This window comes from Capsicum annuum, chromosome 7 (assembly GCF_002878395.1).
Source record: "Capsicum annuum cultivar UCD-10X-F1 chromosome 7, UCD10Xv1.1, whole genome shotgun sequence".
NCBI classification, from domain to species: domain Eukaryota; kingdom Viridiplantae; phylum Streptophyta; class Magnoliopsida; order Solanales; family Solanaceae; genus Capsicum; species Capsicum annuum.
The window spans coordinates 221068111-221089152 of NC_061117.1; the positions used below are offsets into that span (position 1 = coordinate 221068111).

General features: G+C 34.5%; 3 protein-coding genes across 3 annotated transcripts; all 3 read left to right on the top strand.

Annotated features, from left to right (window-relative positions):
* Positions 1 to 222: 222 nt before the first annotated feature.
* On the top strand, positions 223 to 3901 carry LOC107877400 (expansin-A12). The gene is made up of 3 exons (XM_016724051.2): positions 223 to 567; positions 1367 to 1676; positions 2700 to 3901. Exons 1-3 carry the CDS (start codon positions 417 to 419, stop codon positions 3010 to 3012), a joined length of 774 nt encoding a protein of 257 aa, XP_016579537.1. The 5' UTR covers positions 223 to 416; the 3' UTR covers positions 3013 to 3901.
* A 372-nt stretch (positions 3902 to 4273) lies between these two features.
* LOC107878666 (pentatricopeptide repeat-containing protein At4g21705, mitochondrial) lies at positions 4274 to 9077 on the top strand. Its single transcript, XM_016725747.2, has 2 exons — positions 4274 to 4635; positions 7474 to 9077. Exons 1-2 carry the CDS (start codon positions 4276 to 4278, stop codon positions 8665 to 8667), a joined length of 1554 nt encoding a protein of 517 aa, XP_016581233.2. The 5' UTR covers positions 4274 to 4275; the 3' UTR covers positions 8668 to 9077.
* A 4004-nt stretch (positions 9078 to 13081) lies between these two features.
* Positions 13082 to 20788, top strand: LOC107878667 (choline transporter protein 1). Its single transcript, XM_016725748.2, has 10 exons — positions 13082 to 13589; positions 15808 to 16166; positions 16655 to 16800; positions 17287 to 17470; positions 17694 to 17767; positions 17857 to 17970; positions 18698 to 19054; positions 19321 to 19581; positions 19707 to 19934; positions 20344 to 20788. The coding sequence occupies exons 1-10, from the start codon at positions 13399 to 13401 to the stop codon at positions 20527 to 20529; spliced, it is 2100 nt and encodes a 699-aa protein (XP_016581234.2). The 5' UTR covers positions 13082 to 13398; the 3' UTR covers positions 20530 to 20788.
* Positions 20789 to 21042: the final 254 nt, after the last annotated feature.

Sequence of the window (21042 nt, forward strand, 5' to 3'; positions counted from 1 at the left end):
TACTCTTGAAGACCTCAAACATATATTTATTTAGAAATAAAAAAGAAACACTTATATAGAAATGGAGGGAGTAGCATTTTCTGAGATGCCAAATAATAAATTCTAATTACACTAAACAGTACACTAATCATTTTTGCTAATTCATAGTACTTGGAGGATTAATAATTATTGAGTTTCTAATCACCGACAACCGCGTATTTCTTACTATACTATTGATCTGTAGTAAGCATTAATTATTTGTTTGAAAATTGGACAACGTAACCCTCCCAAAGTCTATAAAAAGGATAAAATAGGCACGTTCATTCATGCATTAATATACTTTAATTATATATCCAGACATCATCTTCACTTCAATTCCAAGAAATCCTAGTTATACATTTAATTTCTTGTTGTTCCATTTTGATAATTCCAAGGTTATGGAGAAGAAACCTGTTCCTCGTATTTCGATTTTGGGGTTTGTTTTGTTGTTTACTTGTTCTAATTTGTTTATTGAGGAGATTAACGCCCAAAATTGGCTTAATGGTCATGCAACTTTTTATGGAGTCAATCAAGATCCAAGCACCTTTGGTAAGCATGCACCTTAGCTTGTTAAATTAAATTGTAGTAGTAGCATCCATACTATATAGAGATGTTACGTTAAAACATACATACAGATATCCATCGATAGGTAGTAGAATTACTATTATTTGTTTTCATATACTCACGTCTTGAGTTAGTTTTTGAGTTTCATTTCTTATAACCACAAACGGTTATTTTTCGTAGAATAAATTGGTTTAAACTTTGCTTACTTTAGGTTACTAGCAAATGATAGTGTTGAGTCAATAAAATAGGAGATCAAATTATAAACAGATCATGTATAATATATATAACCCAATTTGTACAACTTAAAAGTTTCCTCATGCAATATTGATTATCAAGATCGATCAAATAAAGGGTCATAATTTAATCCGCTCAACGTGGAACAACTTCCATTAATCTTTTTTGTATGAAATTTGGTTGCATTTTGACTTGCCATTTACACTATTTTGATCCACTTTGACTCATCTATAAAATAGGTCAAGTTCAATTTGCTAGGTTACAATCAACAAATAAATCGTAACTCAGACCGATTAATACTATCCTTTCCCTACATTACAACAACAACATAGTCAGTGTATTCCTACATAGCGGGGTCTGGGGAGGGTAAAGTGTACGCAGACCATACCACTACCTCAGCTAAAGTAGAGAGGTTATTTCCGATTGACCCCGGCTCATCCTTTCCTATACTAAGAAGATAAAATTTCTTTCTTTTTACGTACCAAGAAGTACAACTTAAAATAAGCTTATAATTATTAATAAAATTCCTAACTAATTGATTGGTCATTAGGTGGAGCTTGTGGTTACGATAACCCATATCACGCAGGATTTGGAGTACACACAACGGCATTAAGTAGTGCATTGTTCAGAAATGGACAAGCATGTGGTGCTTGCTACAGAGTGAGATGCAACCGCCAGCTCGATCGCAGGTGGTGCCTCCCACACGGGGCCGTCACAGTGACAGCCACCAATTTCTGCCCTCCAAATAACCACGGAGGGTGGTGTGATGCACCCCGCCAACATTTTGACATGTCCATGCCTGCTTTCCTTCGCATTGCTCGTCAAGGCAATGAAGGCGTTGTTCCAGTTCTCTACACAAGGTACTTGTTATAATTAGTGACGTACGTAAAATTTTTTATTTTTTTCGAGGAAGTAATGTCTAATAACATGTTATTTACTTTCTTTTGCGATTTACCTATCTATAATTTCAAAATGATATGATGTCTACCTTTATTTATATGAACCTTGGTTAATAAAAATCAAACTCCCCTTTTTTATAAATCATGATGATGGTACGTACATTGTCACTTGTAAGACTAAAGAAAATGAAAAGACAACATATATATGTATATATATAGAAAAGAATAATTCCCATGTGAGCAACTTGATTTCTGTCCAAGAATATATAAAGCCTACATAAAGAATCACACTAGAACATGATCAACGACTTAATTATATATATTTTTAGTATACACAACACCTTTTGGCACGTTTACTTTATATATTCAACAAAATCGAAACTCGAATTTTGAATTTACGAATTCTAATTATAGTGAAGATAATAGTCAAACCTCTCAATAGCGGGATTGTTTGACCGAATATTTTTTGACTATTATAGTGAAATGGATTTATGTGTAGAGAATATATACCATAATAACACAATATGAAAGTAGGTTCCAAAAAAAAAAACTTGGTATGTTATAATGCAATATTGTTATATAGAACTACACCTCCACTCCTGATTAGTGGCGGAGCTAAGAATTTAGCAAAGGGTGTGCAAATTTTCTTCCCAATTATGTTATGGTTGTGCAAAATTAAATATTTACTCATAATAGCTAACATTTAATCTTTGTAGACCACGTAATTACTCAACGAAGGGTGTTCATCTGACCACCCTTCGAATAAGGTGGCTCCGTCCATGCCCCTGATATATAGAGGCGGAGGCAGCCTAGTAACAGGGAGTTCATCTGAACCCCCTTCGACGAAAAATTATATTATTAATACATGATTAAAATAATATATATATATTGTAGATGTTAGACCCCTTCGATGAATCTTTCTACAGATTTTGAACCCCTCAGCAGAAATCCTACTGATATATAAGATTAAATTTAATTTTGCAGGGTGACATGTAGGAGGAAAGGAGGTGTACGTTTCACACTAAAAGGACAAGCAAATTTCAACATGGTGATGATATCTAATGTGGGAGGTAGTGGTGATATTAAGAGTGTTTCCATTAGAGGTTCAAGAACAAAAATTTGGCTACCCATGCATAGAAATTGGGGTGTCAATTGGCAAAGTCGAAATGACCTTCGAACACAAACATTGTCATTTAGACTCACTTTGGTTGATGGCAAAACCATGGAGTTCATCAATGTTGTACCTTCTTCATGGAAATTTGGACAAACTTTCGCCTCACGCAGACAGTTTTACTAAAGTTCTTCAAGTTTAAATATAAATTACATATATTTAACCTAAATATTATGCATGTTCATGACCTGAGATTTTTTTAGATGGTTCATGAACATGTTATAGTAAGTTAATTAAAAAAAGAAGAAGTATTTATTATTTTTTTACGTTTCATTTTGCATGATGATTTCGGTATTGGAATTAGTTTGTTCATGATTTTTAATGTATCACGATGTATTGTTAGGCTCTAGAATTTTGAGAGCATAACAAGCTTCGTATATTTTTACTATAATTTTAATAAATGTATTTTCATGAATGAGCTGAGAAATATAATACTCCCTCCGTTTTGAATTAGATGATCCTTTTAGGCTTGACACATGCACCCATTAAGAAACTCAATAATTAGAAGTGTATTTTACTCTTTTACCCTTCTTGGCATTGTAAAATTCAATAGTCAATTAAGCATGAAAACTTGGTGCAATTATTTCAATTCATGCATGCATAAGTCTACTCTTGAAAAGAGAAGAAAAAATGAAGTTTCATATTTAAAGTTAGTATTGAAAATATAAATTTGTTGCTTTTAATAATTTTGAAAAATGTGATTATATTTAATACTATTAAGAGTAGAATGAGAAAAATATTTGTAAAATAGTCTTGATTTTACAACTTGGACAAGTAAATTGAAATAATTTTTTTTTTTAGAAATATGATCAACTAAAACGAAACGGAGGGAGTATATTGATGCTTTCTTTCCTTTTTTTTTTTCTTTTTTTTTTTTGGTTTTGGAAACTATTATGCCTCGAAAACAGAATATGTATGTAATATATCACAAATATACAATTCTTACTTCTGGAAAGTATCACATCGGCTCTAGCCCAACTTCAAATGACCATTCAAAAGATTCATGAAAATTGGAAGGTCGGGTTACCTTAATTTTTTTTTTTTTTTGATTTCCTAAAATATCTCCACGGCCGACAGCCGTGAGACTAATCCTTTATTTCTCGGTAAGCGCATTTTGTAGTAGGGAACTGGCCATAACGTTTGCTCCATTACATTAATTTAACTATGTAACGAATTAATGATGTTGTGAAGAACAAAAAAAATTTATGAAAAAAAATTATTAATTGACATAAAATATACATGTATTGACAGAAGATGCACGTGCCACTCATAAAATGCGTATGTGACATATGAAATGTACATACGACACATAAGATGCACAAGCAACGCATGTAGATACTATTTTTAATTAAATGTATTTGAGACATGATTAAAGGACTGAAAATTTCCATGTTCAACTACTTCATTTTGTTTTATTTTTCAATTTCAATGTTGAGTACCTTAAACAATTGTCATTGTTCAATAACACCACAATCCTCAAAGCCAATAAACTCATCAATGAACTTTGCAATTTTGAATAAATCAATAATTTCTTACAATTTTCTTCAAAGGGTTTTCGCAATTCGTGTTTATTGTTCAAATTCAAAGAGGAATAATTTGTTTTCCAGAATTAGCCCTGTGAGAAAAGCGGATCTTGTATTTCCTGTTTTGGATCAATGGGTTGATGAGGGTAGAAAGGTCAATAGCTTTGAACTTCAGCGGATTATTCGTGATCTTCGTAGCCGTAAACGGTTTTCTCAGGCTCTCCAGGTACATGTACTAGTTATGCGGGTATTAGTTATGAAAGTATGAATTATGCAGGTATTAGTGATGCAATTATTAGTTCTGCACATGTTAGTTATACGGTTATTAGTTATGCAGGTAGCCCTCTTTGAGGGAATACATTGGGTTTGTTGTTGTTGTTGTATGCGGGTATGCATTATGCAGGTATTAGTGACGCAATTATTAGTTCTGCAGGTATTAGTTGTTTGCATTTACGATTAGTTACACAGGTATGAGTAATGTGGGTATTAGTTATGCAATTATTAGGCATGCAGTTATTAGTTATGCAGGTATGAGTTATGTGGGTATTAGTTTTGCACGGTTTAGTTAAGCAGGTATTAGTGATGCAGATATGAATTATGCGGGTTTTAGTTATGCAATTATTAGTTATGCAGGTATTAGTAGTTATACAATTACTATTAGTTACGGTATGAGTAATGTTGGCATTAGTTATGCAGTTATTAGTTGTGTAGGTATGAGTTATGTGGGTATTAGTTTTGCGGATATGAATTATGCGGGTATTAGTAGTTATACATTTACTATTAGTTACAAGGTATGAGTAATGTGGGTATTAGTTATGCAGGTTTTACTTATGCAGTTATTAGTTATGCACGTATGAGTTATGTGGGTATTAGTTATGCAGATATGAATTATGCGGGTTGTAGTTATGCAGGTATTAGTAGTTATACAATTACTATTAGTTATACAATGCGTAGATAGGAGTGCTTTGGTGTAGCCTTGCTAGTAGTTGTAGGGCTTTGCACATAGGTTGGAGTGTCTAGTCAGGAGGGTTTGGGTGAGGTGTGTGCGTTCGGTTTGATAGTGTATAGTACTACTTTGTGGTGTCTTATTCCTGTTATTTCATCTTGTTTCATGTTTTATTACGACTTTGTTTGCTGTCTTTTTGTCCTGAGCTGGGGGTCTATCGGAAACAACCTCTACTTCTTCGGAGGTAGTGGTATGGATTGCGTACATTTTACCCTCCCTAGACCCCACTATGTGGGAATACACTAGGTATGTTGTTTTTGTTGTAGGTATGAGTTATGCGAGTGTTAGTTATGCATGTTTTAGTTATGTAGTTATTAGTTATGCAGATATTTAGTCATTCCATCTTCTACTCCATGTAAGATAATACACCAATTTCCTTGTAACTTATACTTGTATTTGTTCTGTAGTTCTGTGGATTTCTGAATTGCTAATCAAACGTCGTATTAATTTTATACATGAATAACTTATTTTCTAACTAGCTACAGATATTTTATAACTTATATGTTTCTTTATTAGCTACCATATGACCCCGTAGTGTTTTCAGAATTCATGCAAATTGTTTTTCTTTTAGTAGTAATCGAATGTGATAGAACCTGTAAGAGTGGAGTAGAAAATATGGATTTTTGTATTATCTGGCCCAACTAATTTTGGATGGAGATTTAATAAGAGTTTCGACATGAATTGAGTGATATTTGAGCACCCAAGGATGTGGCCTAGTGATCAATGAAGTCGATTGAGCATCACGAGGTCTCAGTTACAATCTCAATAAAGACAAAATACTAGGTTCCTTTTGGATGGACAAAGTTACATGAATCTAATTGCCGGGACACCTGCGGCCTCCCATCAGCAAGCTGGCCCGGACACCATATTTATAGAAAAAAGAAAAAAAGAAGTTACCTGAACATGTTGTTGGAGGGAGGTGAGGGATTTTATTATTCTCGCTTTGAATAGTTTTTCAAACTTGAAAATCTCTTTCCAAGGTTTGAAATGATGACTTTACACAATGTGTAACTAAACAAGCTTTTGAAAACAGCAAAAAATTCTTATGCCCAAACAGACCCTAAGTTGATCCATTGATTTCTTTTGGCTTCGGGGAAGAGGTATGATGCAGTACTTGAGTATTGAGAGTGAGCTGGTATTCTTTGGATTTTAATCTTCTTTAGTGGAAGGCATATAGTAATGATCTCAATGGCTCGATTAATAGAATTAAACAGCTTCGCCACAGTTGTTATATTAAATTTGTGATTATAATGAGAAACAGGGACACTGTGATCTAACTGTCACTAAATCGAAATCATCATATGAACAATAACCAAATGAAATGCAATCATGCTGAATGAAGAAAAATTAAGGAAATAGCTGCATCAATCAGTAGTAGCTCTTGGCATCAAACTCTACTTGATAAATTTGAAGTGCAGGTTGAAACGAAAGATAGAATAGGAGGAAATAGGAAGATAGAGGATAAAGGTGTAGAGAGAAGAGAAGAAACAGAGATAGAAAGAACAGCGGGAGAAATCGGTGAGGATAGATGAAGATTGAAGGGGAGTAGTTTCAGATAATTCTGGATTCTGACTGCCTACGCTGTCTTAGCTTCCCACACCGGCTTGGAAAAGTTGATGCGTGGATATTTAGTCTGCTCATGTGGCTTCAACCAACTCTTGTGCTGCTTAGTTCATTCAGGCTATGTTGCTCAGACTCTTCAAAAATGTTGAATGGCCGTGTTTCAGATCCTCCAAAAGTTTTGCATTTTTGGATGATCGAAAATGGGTACAACAACATTTGTTGGGGTCCGAGCAAGATAGGATTCAGGTCATAGCAGAAATGTATTGTTGATGAAGTTCTCTTAGACAATCCTGTTTTTTGCAAAGAACATATTGAGTAAGAAAGGAAAATGCTCGTGCATCTGATGTAGAACAGAAGAATGGAAACATGTCTCAACTAATGATCTCTGCAACTTTTTTACTTTTTTGGTTCAAAATGTGTCGTGATACTATTTTGCTACTACATCTGACTTACCCTTGTTTCTAAAACTGGCGATGCGTATTTGTGGCCATTTAGGTTTCAGAGTGGATGAGTGTCAGAGGTCTCTGCCTTTTTAAGTCAGGAGACTGTGCTGTGCATTTGGATCTTATTGGTGTTGTGCATGGTTGGGAAGCTGCAGAGTGCTACTTTAATAACCTTACCGATGAGCAAAAGAATGATAAAACTTTTGGTGCTCTCTTCAACTGTTATATTAGAGAAGGCCTAGTTGAGAAGTCCCTAGCCCATTTTCAGAAAATGAAGGAACTTGGCTTTGCTTACAGCACTCTTGTTTACAACAATCTCATGTGCCTTTACAGAAATACTGGCCAACTCGAGCGAGTCTCTGATGTGTTGGCGGAGATGAAGGAAAACGGTGTCACTCCTAATAACTTCAGTTATCGGGTCTGCATCAATTGCTGTGGAGAAAAAGCTGATTTAAGTGGTATGGAGAAGCTTCTTGAAGAAATGGAAAGTCAGCCTTTCGTATCAGTGGACTGGATTACCTATTCCATGATGGCTAATGTTTACATAAAAGCCAAGTTCAAGGAAAAGGCTCTTATTTTCTTGAAAAAGCTAGAAGATAAACTACATAAAGATGCAATAGGTTACAATCACTTGATCTCCCACTATGGAAATCTAGGGAATAAGGAAGAGATGTTGCGATTGTGGGGTGTACATAAGGTCGTGTGTAAAAAGCAAATTAACAGGGACTACATCACCATTCTAGGTTCCTTGGTGAAGCTTGATGATCTAGAGGCAGCTGAGACCGTGCTAAAGGAGTGGGAGTCTTCATGCCGCACCTACGATTTCAAAGTGCCAAATATCCTTCTAATTGGATATTGCGAGAAGGGCTTAGTTGATAAAGCCGAAACCATGCTGCAAGATATTGTCAAGAAAGGTAAGACACCAATCCCAAATAGTTGGGCCATCATCGCTGCAGGGTACTTGAATATTGATAAGATGGAAAAGGCTTTTGAATGCATGAAAGAAGCTATAGCTGTACGAGAACAAAATCCAGGATGGAGACCAAAACCCCATCTGGTGTCGAGCATAAGTAAATGGCTCAGTGACCAACAAGACGTTAGAGAACTAGAGGCTTTCCGTAGCTCATTAAAGACTATAGTTACTGGAAATAAAGATGTGCATGACACCTCTGGAAACACAGAAGCCATTGGAATAGGAGAAGAGAATGAAAACGAGAAAATTCTTATCTATGAGCAGAGCAAGTAAACTTCTGCTCAGGCCTGGGGGAACAGGCGTCTGTTGCATTTTCTCCATTATCCACCTCCATTTGCGTGGAGAAAACAGAGATAAAAAGGAGTAATCGCGCTGTTGTTGCTATCGAGGCTAGCTTGTACACTAACAATTTATTCATTAGTGTGCTTGAAGACTTGCGAAGTGCTGTGAAAAACAATGGGATAACATTGCAGCGAGCTGCTTCTTGTGCTGTCATGTCAAAATAGGGGAAGAGAACTGGTGATTTTGCAGCCTGGTTCGGATTTTTTCCTCGAAAATAGATCAGCATTTATTATGTGTTCACAGTTATTTGTTTTTTCCCCCTAAAGCTAGAGTTTGAAAAGATACAATGTATTTCAAGTTGATTTAACTTCTAACTTCAAAATAAACAGTTTACAATTGCTCATGATTTGTTGCAAAGGCAATTGATGTAGAGAATTTCTTCAATTGATTTGTTCGAAAATGATCTAAGTTGCTCGGACTCTTCAAAAATATTATTGCACCCATGTTGGATCCTCCAAAAATGCATTATTTTTGAAGGAATGACATTTTTGAAGAGTCCGAGCAACGTAGAAAATGACACGGCATGATTGAAACATGAATAAATGAATGTCACATGGCCAAGTAGGACCAAGATCCAGTTAAAATGAAAGGTTATATGGAATTATAGGTGAGCAAAAATATCAATACTGTTAGAAGGTGAATTTATATCTAAAGTTCCCTATAGGCAATGGAGTAATTGTTTTTTAGCTAGAATTGATTTGTTTTGGAAAAAAAATGAGGAAATTGATGCTTGGCTATTTTTATTTTATTATGTTAAATGTGAAAAATGCAAGTGAATGCTAGTGTTCATTCAAATGTTAGCCATCGAGTTCTTTGAAGCATATCTTGATAGCCAATTGGATTAATCAGTTGATATTACAAATTAAATGAAGCTCATTCGATATATTATATTGTATTAGTAACGGATAAACTTTCATTTCTTTCAATAATTTAATACTATATTGTTAGGAGCCAGCAAGTAGCCAAGTACTATTAAAAAGAACAAGACAGATATAAATAATCAAATAAGAAATCAGGAAAGGCAATATATGACAATGAAATTTATCGTGGAAAAACTCAAGGGGAAAAATCATGCAAAAGGTTGAGTACTATCAACTTTGCAAGTGTCCGAAATAAATGAATAACATCGAGGAAGTTTGGTTGGAAATAAGTTATTTTGGAATTAATTAATTATCTCATAATATATATATGGCGAAATAAATAATTTCAAAGCTAACTAATGCCTCCAATCAAGCGAATGATAAAAATATCTTATATTTTATTTCGAGATTATTGTACGTCATACCTCACACCATGCAACTCCAAAGAGAAAAAAGCTTCAGTACAAGCATACTTATTGTATGCTTCAAGCAATAGAGCGCTAGAGTTTTTCACCAAGTGTATCAAAACTCAAAATATGAAGAAGTAAGTAAACACACTACGACGTTAAAAATAATATTATCATATACATTAAAAATAATTTTAACTTTATATATACAATATAATTTTTTATCGATCGGTGCACTTTTCAAAACATCCGAAGTGGTTGAGATGTCGGGCCAGTGGGTACAGTCGTTTTCATTCAGCAATTCAAAGAGGCAACAGGGAGGAGGCGCCTACATTTGATTGAGATTATTTTGTTTGTTTGTTACTAAAAATTAGTGTACTATTACTACTATTATCAAATAATAATCTTTTAGTTTCATTTTACTAAGTGTGGTCTGGAGAGGTAGAGTGTACAAAATTTATATATCTATTTCGAATGAAGTAGAGAGGTTGTTTTCGATAGACCCTCAATTCGGGACATGATAACAAATATAACAAAACATAAAAAGCAGACAACAAACAAGGGGTGACACACCTCTAAATAATAAAGAAAACAAGATACCTATAAAGTAATATTCTAAACTTTCTATACAAAATCATAAACATCACCAAAACACCATGAACAAGAGGCTATAAGATATTACAAATATCAATACAAAATGAGCACTCTTTCCTACTATTGCGAACGTACTGCTACCTACTAGCCCTCTATCCTAATCCGTGTCCTCCACACCTTCCTGTCAAGGATCATATCTTCCGTAAGCTGTAATTGTCCCATGTCCTGTTTAATCACCTTCCTTTAATATTTTTTCAGTTTACCTCTACTTAAAACTATTCATAGCCAGCCTCTCACACCTCCGAACTGAGGCGGCATTCGCATCCCTTCTCATCATATGTTTTGAAATTTGAATGCATCATTAATAGAATTAATTTTATAAAATATATTTTTAACGGCTCATATTTTTAATTAATATTTTTTAATAAATATATTTTGTCAAAAAAATTCAAATAAAGCGGAACGGAGGGAGCAGCAAAATATCCCCACATTTTGCGGTGCGAGGAAATGTATGATGTATCTACTCTTCCGCGGCTACTTCATACTCCACACTTGAACATTCATTAAAAATTAATAAATAATTAAAATAATTTTATTATATTACACTTTAATATAGGAATAGATTCAACACTAAAAAAATATATATTAAATAATGACTGAAATTAATAGTTAAGAATATAAATAATTTAATTATTTATTAATCTTCTAAGTTAGATAAGAATTTGTTGCACAACTACTAATGGTGAATTGGAGAGTATTAGTCAATCACATAATTACAACATACCTTTTCCTGATGTTTTGCAGAAGATGAGGCTGCTCCTTCCATGTCTCAGATTTAGGTTTGAGTCCGGGTATGGGTAAATTATTGATAGGGAGAGCTACCCCCGAACGAGGCTCTATCCAGCTTAATCAGAGGTCTCGGGTGCGCTACCCCCGAATGGGACTCTATCCGACTTAATCAGAAGTCTTGGGTTCGAGCCATGGGTATAAACAAATCCTTGGTAGGGAACGCTACCCCTCGAATGAAGCTCTATCCCGCACGAATTCAAATTAGTCAGGCTTCAATATGAATATCGGAGATCGGATGAAACAAACCCCCCTCCCCCTCCCCCCCCCCAACCAAAAAAAAAAACCTTTTCCTAACAGTCTTTATTGTTTGGTGCCTACATACAAAATTCCAGTTTTTGCAGCTAATAATAGTCTCTTTTTTATTATCAAAAATAAAAATGTTGAATGATCTATTCTTGGAAAGTGTGAAAGATTTTCTTAATAAATTAGAAAAATACAAACTTACCCGTCTCATAGTTTATTTATTTCTCTTACGTATATTATTTTCTTTCATTTATTAAGATGTTGTTATACTGCCTGTTTTTACTGGAAAAAAGAAAAATATTTCCAAAATTAGCCTTTTTCCTTTTAAAGTTAAATTATTAATTAATCTAATTCCAAGAATCTATGTCAAGTTTATTGGTCAATACTAGCTCCGCATTTCCTATAATATTCTCATGTTTATTTAAGTTCTTTCCAATTTAATAAAATTAAATTATTCTCTATCAGTATAATTTTTAGCCAAAGTTTTGCACCCAAATATGGACAGATCTAGAGGATTGATTTGTGTAGACTCAATAGTTTTTACTTAATTTTTGTATATTCACCATATATTTAATTATGAATTTAATTATTAAATTTTAAAAGCACGATAAAATCTCATAAACTTTAAGTCATGAATTCACTTATACTAACACATCTTTTTAATAACTAAGCTAGCGTTTAGTCATGAATTTACTTGTGCTAAAACATCTTTTCAATAACTAAGCTGGTATTTAGTCATAAATTTTGAAATTAGTATCTTTAAATATCTATTTGATCATGAAATTTAATTATATATAGTGAAAGTCTAATATTCAATTATTTTCAAAGCCTATATCAGTTTTTGGGACTTTCACTCACAAAATCTCAATTGTTTCAAATATAAGTAAAATACAAGTTCAAACAGAACTTCAAATTTAAAAATCATAGCTACAAAAATCCAAATTTCACGTTTCAATTTCAAATTTTTTGACCAAATGAGAATTAAAACATTCAAAAAAAATTATATAATTTTTTTTAGTATAAATAACATAAATACCAATCCTTTTTTGGAAGTAATTACACTTTCTCCCACTTTTTTAATTATTTTACTCTCTCTCTATTGATATACATAACATAACCGACATATACATAACATTCTGTGTATATATTGAGATTTTTGTAATATATTTAGAGAGTTGAGACTTTTTGTAATATTGAAAACATAAGTCGTGTATTTGTGTAATTTTTAGTTTTTTATATCTTGAGGACACTAGCATTTATTTGGGAAATTCTTGTATTATACAAATGTATAATATACAAGGGTATTTGTATTTCTAAACTTTGGTAGACAAAAAAAAAAAAAGGTAAAAGAAAATAAAGCTCAAAGCCAGTCCACTTTAAACTGTTGGCAATTTGTCATTAGATTCTTCTGTCCTCTTACACTTAAAAAAATATCCAATAAAATCTTTGTCTTAACACTTACTGTAATAAAACTTTACATTAAAAAAACTATGTTCAGACATTTTTTAATCAGAACTTTAGTGACACTAATTACTGATTAACAAAAAAACATTATTCCCATAAACCCCTGTCCCTTTTCACACTCCTTTTTTGCTCACTTTCTTCACACACACACACACAGAGTCACTTCTTTTTTTGCAAAAACCCCATTTTTATGAACCCATTTTCAAGATTTGAAGAATTTTGATAGAGATTTAGGTGTAGTGAAAATGGGAGGACCATTAGGCGCAGTTATAGGGAAGTACCCTTCAAGTGATGGAAGTACAACTCAAGTAGGGGATGGTATAATCAAGCATAACAGGAAATGTAGAGATGTTGTGTTTCTTGTTTTGTTTATTGCTTTTTGGGTCGCTATGATTGTTAATTCTAGCTTTGGATTCAACCAGGGAAACCCATTGAGGTAAAAAAAAATCAAGAAATGAAAAAAGTTGCTTGCTTTTTTGCTGGTTTTTCATATTCTAGATGTAGAGATGTTGTGTTTCTTGTTATCTTCATTGTTTTGATTCAACAAAGGAAACCCATTGAGGTAAAAGAAAAAAGTAAAAGATCAAGAAATGAAAAGAGTTGCTTGCTTTTTTGATGTTTTTTTCATATCATAAATGTACAGATGCTGTGTTTCGTGTTGTGTTTATTGCTTTTTGGGTTGCTATGATTGTTGATTCTAGCTCTGGATTCAACCAAGGAAACCCATTGAGGTTAAAAAAATAGGAAAAAAAAAATAATCAAGAAATGAAAAAAGTTGCTTGCTTTCTTGATATCCTTAATGTAGAGATGTTGTTTTTCTTGTTTTTTGGGTTGCTATGATTGTTAATTCTAGCTTTGGATTCAACCAAGGAAACCCATTGAGGTAAAAAAAAAATAAAGAAATGAAGAAATTGCTTGTTTTTTTGCTGTTTTTTCACATCCTAAATGTTCAAGTTTCTTGTTATCTTTATTGTTTTGGATACAACCAAGGCAACCCATTGAGTTAAAAAAGAAGAAAAAAAAAGATCAAGAAATGAAAAAGTTGCTTGCTTTTTAGCTGTTTTTTCATATCCTGAAATGTAGAGATGCTGTGTTTCTTGTTATCTTCATTGTTTTGGATTTAACAAGGAAACCCATTGTGGTTTAAAAGAAGAAAAGAAAAAAAAACAAGAAATGAAAAAAGTTGCTTGCTTTTTTGTTGTTTTTTCATACCCTAAATGTGTGTGTGTTGTATTTGCCATTTTGATCTACTATTAGATTAATGTTTTTTGTGTAAGTTGTTTTCTTTTTCTTTTTTGTTCGCACTGAGTAGTGTAATTTGGGGTTTGTTTGAAAGGCTACTCTTTTGTTTTTTTGGCTGAATGTAAAATTTAGATGTTGCTTTGTTTTTCTTGTCCTGATATACAAATCATCTTGTTTAAGACTCTACCTTCTGAAGGGTGTAAAAGAAACGCACAACTACAAGTTGAAAACGATGTTCTTTTTGGCTCTTTGTTGTTGAGATTGTCATTAAAAGAACCTGATTTTATGGCCAAATATCATTGAAAGATTGATATATTGTGTTTCGATCATGGCACTATTTTGTTATTGTTATAGTTTGTTTCCCGAATGCTCTGCACAGATTTCCTTATTAGTTGCTACGTTTTCTTCCCTGTTGGAAAAAGCCTCTCTACCTCCACGAGGTAAGGTTAGGGTCTGCGTACACACTAACCTCCCAAGGATCCCACTTGTAGGATTTCACTGGATGTGTTGTTGTTGTTGTAAATTCCTTACTGTACTCTGTGTTAGATTCACCTTTCTTTGAAAAGTTACTCTTTTGTCGTTTTGACTGAATGGAAACTTCAGATGTTGGTTTGTTTTTCTTGTCCTGATGTACAAATTTATCTTCTTTAAGACTGTACCTTCTGATGATTGTAAAAAAAAAAAAAGCACTAGTGTTGCCACCTGTCGAAAAAAAAAGTTCTTTTTTGGCTCTTTGTTATTGAAATTGCCACTTAAAGAACCTGTTTTTATGGCTTAAGTTATCATTTAAAGATTGGTATATGTGAACTCCTTGTTCGGAGACAAGGAATTGTGTGACCATCTCTGCATCTCATCAAGCTTTTGGAGAGAATACTTAAAGCGTTGCCACAAGACGAAAAGAATGTTCTTTTTTGGCTCTTTGTTATTGAGATTCTTATCAAAAGAAACCTGATGATAGGTGATGCTGAGACTCGAACCTGGAAAACTCTCTGTTCTGGTACCATACGTAATTAATCATGTCTTCAACAATATCTTTCAAATATTCTGTTTACACTACTCTTTGAACTGTTTTTCCTTGAGTCGAGGGTCTACCTAAAGAAGCCTCTCTACCTTTGAGGTAGGGGTAAGGTCTGCGTACGCTCTACCCTCACCGGACTACACAATGTGGGACTACACTAGGTATGTTGTCGTCATCGTTGTATTCTGTTTACGCTACTATGAAGGGTTCTTGTTGTCGTCGTTGTATTTGTTTACGCTACTAAGAAGGGTTCTTTTCTCTAAATGGAATTATATAATAAGAGCTTTTTTCAGCCTGTCCATGCCAAAAAAAACAAAAAAAATCTTACCTTTGTCAATGAATGTATTTTTTCACTCGTCGTTGTATTTCTGATGCATCTGTTTTGGCCTAACAGGCTAACATATGGGCTGGACTATAAAGGCAATGTTTGTGGTGATAGACATGCTGATCCTGATCTCCGTGAATTGGAACTCAGATACTGGATGAATCCTAATCAAGTTTATGAAAGTGGTTCAAAGGATAATCAGGCCAAGATTTCTAATGCCAGGACCATTTGTTTGTTGGACTGCCCTATCCCATCCGAAGATTCTCTAAATTGGGTGTGTGACTATCCAGAAGGCGAGGTTCGTATGTCAGTAGATGAGTGGATTGATAGAAATTACGATTACTTTGCAGACCTTACTCCAGACCTAAGAAACACTTCGCTTCAGCTTCAAGGTCCTTGCTACCCTGTCATATTTCCAAGTGTTAATGGTAAGTGAAAATAGAAGAGCCAAATTAATTAGGGAAGACATTTGCGGCATGAAAAGTCAAGCATGTCGTTTGCTAAGTACTTGGTCCCTCCGTTTCATTTTGTTTGTCTGATTTGAAACTTGGCATGGAGTTTAAGAAAGTAGAAGACTTTTGAATCTTGTGATCTTAAATTAAAGATATGTAGAATGTACCAAACTGCCCCCTTTAATCTTGTGGTCTTAAACATGTCATGCGGAAAAATAAAATTAAAGAGTTGTACAAAAGTGAACGAGACATTCTTTTTGAAACTTACTAAAAAGGAAAGTAAGACAAAATAATTAAGACGGAGGGAATGTTATTGATTTAGGAACCAGGTAAAAGGTCCTTTTGATGACTTCAGCTCCGCGCCCGATAAAATGGAACATACTGTTTCCCTTCCCCCTATCTTTTGAAGTTCATGTTGTATTGAGATATTCAGTTCTTCAATAATAATTTTAACCTTTTGCCAGTTTATTGGAGCTGCCAGCTTATTGCCCGTGCATCAAATGTCTCTTTGCGGCATTGGAAGGAGATGGGTGGTGTTAACATTGTTGAGGACATCACTGTTGATAGATCGATCCATGGCTTAATTGACTCTCGGTCTTTGGTCTTAAAGGTTGAGTGACTTACACTTCTCTTGTTTTGCTTGTAAAGCACTCAGCTAAAATTTTGGCATTGAAACTTGCCTAGAGAAAATGAGACACTCAATAGTATAGTTGTAAATTGCTCGTTTCATTGGCTGTAAATGGCATTTTCACTTGGAACTGCATCAGCATACATAAGCGCATGTAAAAAGAGTTCCATCAGCATACATAAGCGCATGTAAAAAGAGTGACTTTTCATATCCACAAATTCTGTGGATTATTTTTTCTCAATCAGTAAAAGATCAACTCATTTTCATAAATAACAAATATGTTTCATTTGACCTGCGTGTCAATGGTCAAACGATGTATAAAACAAGAGAACACTGAAATGCTCGAGTAACACGTATTAAATCAAAACAATCAGAAACAATTTTATATCAAACTTGGTACCTCGTATTCTCTATGGTGTCGCATTCTCTATTAAGAGTTCGAAATTCACATTTGCATCACATTTTCAGAGGTATGTAGCTGACATTGGCAAGTCATGGGGAGTATTGATTGTTTGTGGGGGAATTTTGCCAGTGTTTCTATCAGTGATATGGCTTTTGCTGATTCGTCACTTTGTGGCTGCAATGCCTTGGATAACTGTTGTCCTCTTTAATGCCCTCATCATTTCGGTCACAATGTTCTACTACCTGAAAGGTTTGATACTATTTCCTAATGCTTGCACTCTGTTACTTAGTAATTTATTCATGTCAAATTTCAGTTCTACGTCCGATATGTTATTGAGATGGAGTACCCTCCATTCCTCTAGCATCATATTTTTCCATTGAGTACAAACAACAACAACATATCCCGTGTAATCTCACGGGTTGTATTTTTTCCATTAAGTACACTAACAAAAATTTCCTTCTTTCCTGTCCAGCTGGATGGATAGGGAACGACTCTATCTCCCCCATCATTGGTGAACATGATCCGTATTATCATGTATCAGCAAGGGTAAGCTTGATTTTTCAGTTTTATCATTCTCTGTGTAATGGTTTGCCTTTTGTTCGCTGTACCATTTAATTAGATTATCTACTTGGTAGGAAATAACTCATCTCCATGCTGCTGCTGTTCTCATGACCGTTGTGATGATTATTTCGGTCTTGTCATCCATCGCTATAGTGCGACGTATCCTTATGGCTACTTCGGTCCTGAAGGTAAGTCCATCTCCCAACCTTTCTGAGCCTTATAGTCCCGTGGCTTGTCTTTTTTTGAGTCATAAAAGTGTCATTTCATACTCATTTCTGTACCTACAGCAAAGATATACAATAAGCCTTGTAGAATAACAGCATTTATATTATTTGTGCTCAGAGAAGTAACACCTTTTAATTTTTTTCATGATAAAATAGTGACACCTTTTTAAATATTCAGTTCTAATTCTCTTGTCAGAACTTAGGATGTTAAATATTGGTTATATTATAGCCCTTTATGATGGAGTACTAAACTAAACCTGATTTATCTTGCCCTTTTACACGGAAATGATGACCCCTACGTACATAAAATAGTAGTGTGGATGCCTTTTACAAGGTGCTTGAAAAAACATGAGAAGCATGTAGCAAATTCGGGATATTGTAGATGATTTCTTAGTTTATTTTCATGAGGTAATTTTCCTATTTGCAGAAACATAGTAAGGAGCATGTTTGACTATTTCCCTGGTATACGTCTGCGTTTATTTCAGTTGTATCTTCATGAAGTCGGATTTATATCTACCGCCAGAATAACGCCAAGAGAAAAAGATTATATTAAGAAAACGCGTCTTCTGTTCTCTGTAGCAAAATGTTCATCTAGAAGACTGATTATAGCAGTATCAGAGTTTTCGTGTTCATGGATTGAGTATAAAGCTTCTTGTAAAGTTGAGATTATGATTGGGAGTTTAAATTGCAGGTAGCTGCTAAGGTCATTGGAGAAGTACAAGCACTAATAATTTTCCCCATCATTCCGTATGCTATCCTAGCAGTCTTCTACATGTTTTGGTTTTCAGCTGCTCTTCATCTTTTTAGTTCTGGACGCGTTGTCCAGAATGATTGCAACACCAACTGCTGTGCGTATGATCTTAAGTCAAAAAGGGTGAGCTGTGATCGTTGCTGCGGTTACAGCATCCAGTATACTTCTCATATCGCTGCTGCAATTTTTTTCCATTTGTTTGGCGGCTATTGGGCCACTCAGTTTTTTCTTGCAAGCTCTGCAACAGTCACTGCAGGCTCTGTCGCCACATACTATTGGGCTCGAGGTGGAACATCGGTAGGTCATAAATTCTCATCTCATTTTTCCAGCAATGCTGGTCAAAATCCAATTGCTGTTACTTTCATTCACCTTCCGTTGGATGAATTTTCCAAATCATTCTGAATTTCTGCTGTTTCTTCTCATAATCATGTTTGTTGTGTGATACTCGTATGCAATCAGCTTCAGTAGCTCGTTTCATATAGTTTTGAAATAAAAAAGTTCCTGATTTTAATACAGAGTATTCGGGGTACTTGTGACTGATCAGCCTTCTTTTGCAAGTGCAGCCGAAAATTTCATTTCTCCCAGTGTTCTCCTCTATGAAGCGGCTTGCACGTTACAACATTGGATCTGTTGCTCTTGGTTCTCTTATTGTTTCATTTATAGAGTCTATCAGGTTTATACTTGAAGCACTCCGGCGTAAACTTAAAGCTGCTAATTCTGCACCAGAAAGTTGGTTTGGAAGAATGGTATATAATTGCTCACAATGTCTCCTGAGGTGTATTAGTTGGACCATCAAATCTGTGAATCGTAATGCTTACATCTTGGTAAGTAAAAAATGTTGCCTGTTCTTCCAGTCTAGTGTGCCATGCTTGAGAAAAAAGACGGCACTTTTGTAGTGATTGATTATCTTAACAGCATCAGTTATGATAGTGCTTGTGATGTTTTGCAGATAGCAATAACAGGAAAAGGCTTTTTTAAGTCTTCTGAGCTTGCAACCGATCTCATTATCAGCAACATCCTTCGGATAGGAAAAGTGAATGTCATTGGCGATGTTATTCTCTTTCTTGGGAAGCTGTGTGTCAGTCTTGCAAGTACACTTTTTGCTTTTCTCATGTTGGATACTCACAAGTACAATGTTGGACACAACAAGATCTCATCTCCAGTATTCCCGGTGCTGGTAAATCTAATTCTTGCAGATGGACTTTCCTTTTAAACAGATGCGACTCTCAATTTCACAAACTAAGAGTCTGTTTGGTCAAAGAGGTTTGGAGTCCAAAAGCACTTTTATGGAAATTTAAGGTGTTTGGCAAATAAGCAGTTTTTAGCCGTTTGGCCAAACAAGCTCTAAATGGGGATAATTTTATGTGTGGGCATTTCTTAGGACCCAACTGTTTTCGACCCATGATCATGGCGCTTGTACTCGTACAACATAGACGTGTCATGTGTTGATATCATGACTAGTGAACCAAGCCTGTTATTCCAATGGAGAAGGGTTAAAGAACGCACTCCATTCACATCTAAGTGAAACTTTAGTCGAACTTCTCTTCAGTACCTCTAAGCTCGACTGACTGCTGTTTGTAATGCAGGTGTGCTGGTTTCTTGGATACGTCGTGGCAACGCTCTTCTTTGCAGTTGTGGAGATGTCGATTGATACCATAATACTTTCATTTTGTCAAGATTCAGAGGAGCATCAAGGAACGGCTCAATTCGCCCCTCCACTTCTTCTTGAGACTTTGAATGACCAAACTGAGATGCAAAGACTTACACAATGATCAATGAAATCATCCAAATGATATCTCATGCATTAGCTTGAATTATTATTGTTTCAAGTGTTAATGGATGATCGATCACCTAAGTTTATTGTGTTTTTTCTCAGCTCCTTTTCTAACTTGGTTTTAGTTATTTTTGATAGATTTTGTATCTTCTTTACATGTAAATAATTTTAATTCTAAATTAAGATTGAGTGTCCACATTTTGCCATTCATGAGGTTGCTTTGGCACTATAAAAGGGGATTTCCGATTTTGTTCTCATTCAATGGAAAGTTGCAGATATAAGATACTGAAATAAATGTTTATTGGTAAATATTTATAGAAAAGTAAAAAGTTAAATCGAGGATTATCGTTATAAATCAGCTATTCAAATGACGGTCAATTATCTAACGAGATGCAGAAAAGTGTAGTCTGGTGCACTAAGCTCATGCTGTACATGGGTTTCAGAGAAGGATGAAATATCATAAGGATCTATTGTACAAAATTTGGCCCTGCAGTTTTTCCAAGGGATGTTT

Excerpts from the sequence above, each read along its gene's own strand:
- LOC107877400 (XM_016724051.2), top strand. The coding sequence starts at position 417 with ATGGAGAAGAAACCTGTTCCTCGTATTTCGATTTTGGGGTTTGTTTTG. Across the intron at positions 568-1,366 it reads TCAAGATCCAAGCACCTTTG|GTGGAGCTTGTGGTTACGAT; the intron begins GTAAGCATGCAC and ends ATTGGTCATTAG. Across the intron at positions 1,677-2,699 it reads GTTCCAGTTCTCTACACAAG|GGTGACATGTAGGAGGAAAG; the intron begins GTACTTGTTATA and ends TTAATTTTGCAG.
- LOC107878666 (XM_016725747.2), top strand. The coding sequence starts at position 4,276 with ATGTTCAACTACTTCATTTTGTTTTATTTTTCAATTTCAATGTTGAGT. Across the intron at positions 4,636-7,473 it reads GGTTTTCTCAGGCTCTCCAG|GTTTCAGAGTGGATGAGTGT; the intron begins GTACATGTACTA and ends GTGGCCATTTAG.
- LOC107878667 (XM_016725748.2), top strand. The coding sequence starts at position 13,399 with ATGGGAGGACCATTAGGCGCAGTTATAGGGAAGTACCCTTCAAGTGAT. Across the intron at positions 16,167-16,654 it reads CATATTTCCAAGTGTTAATG|TTTATTGGAGCTGCCAGCTT; the intron begins GTAAGTGAAAAT and ends ACCTTTTGCCAG. Across the intron at positions 19,935-20,343 it reads CTCCAGTATTCCCGGTGCTG|GTGTGCTGGTTTCTTGGATA; the intron begins GTAAATCTAATT and ends TTTGTAATGCAG.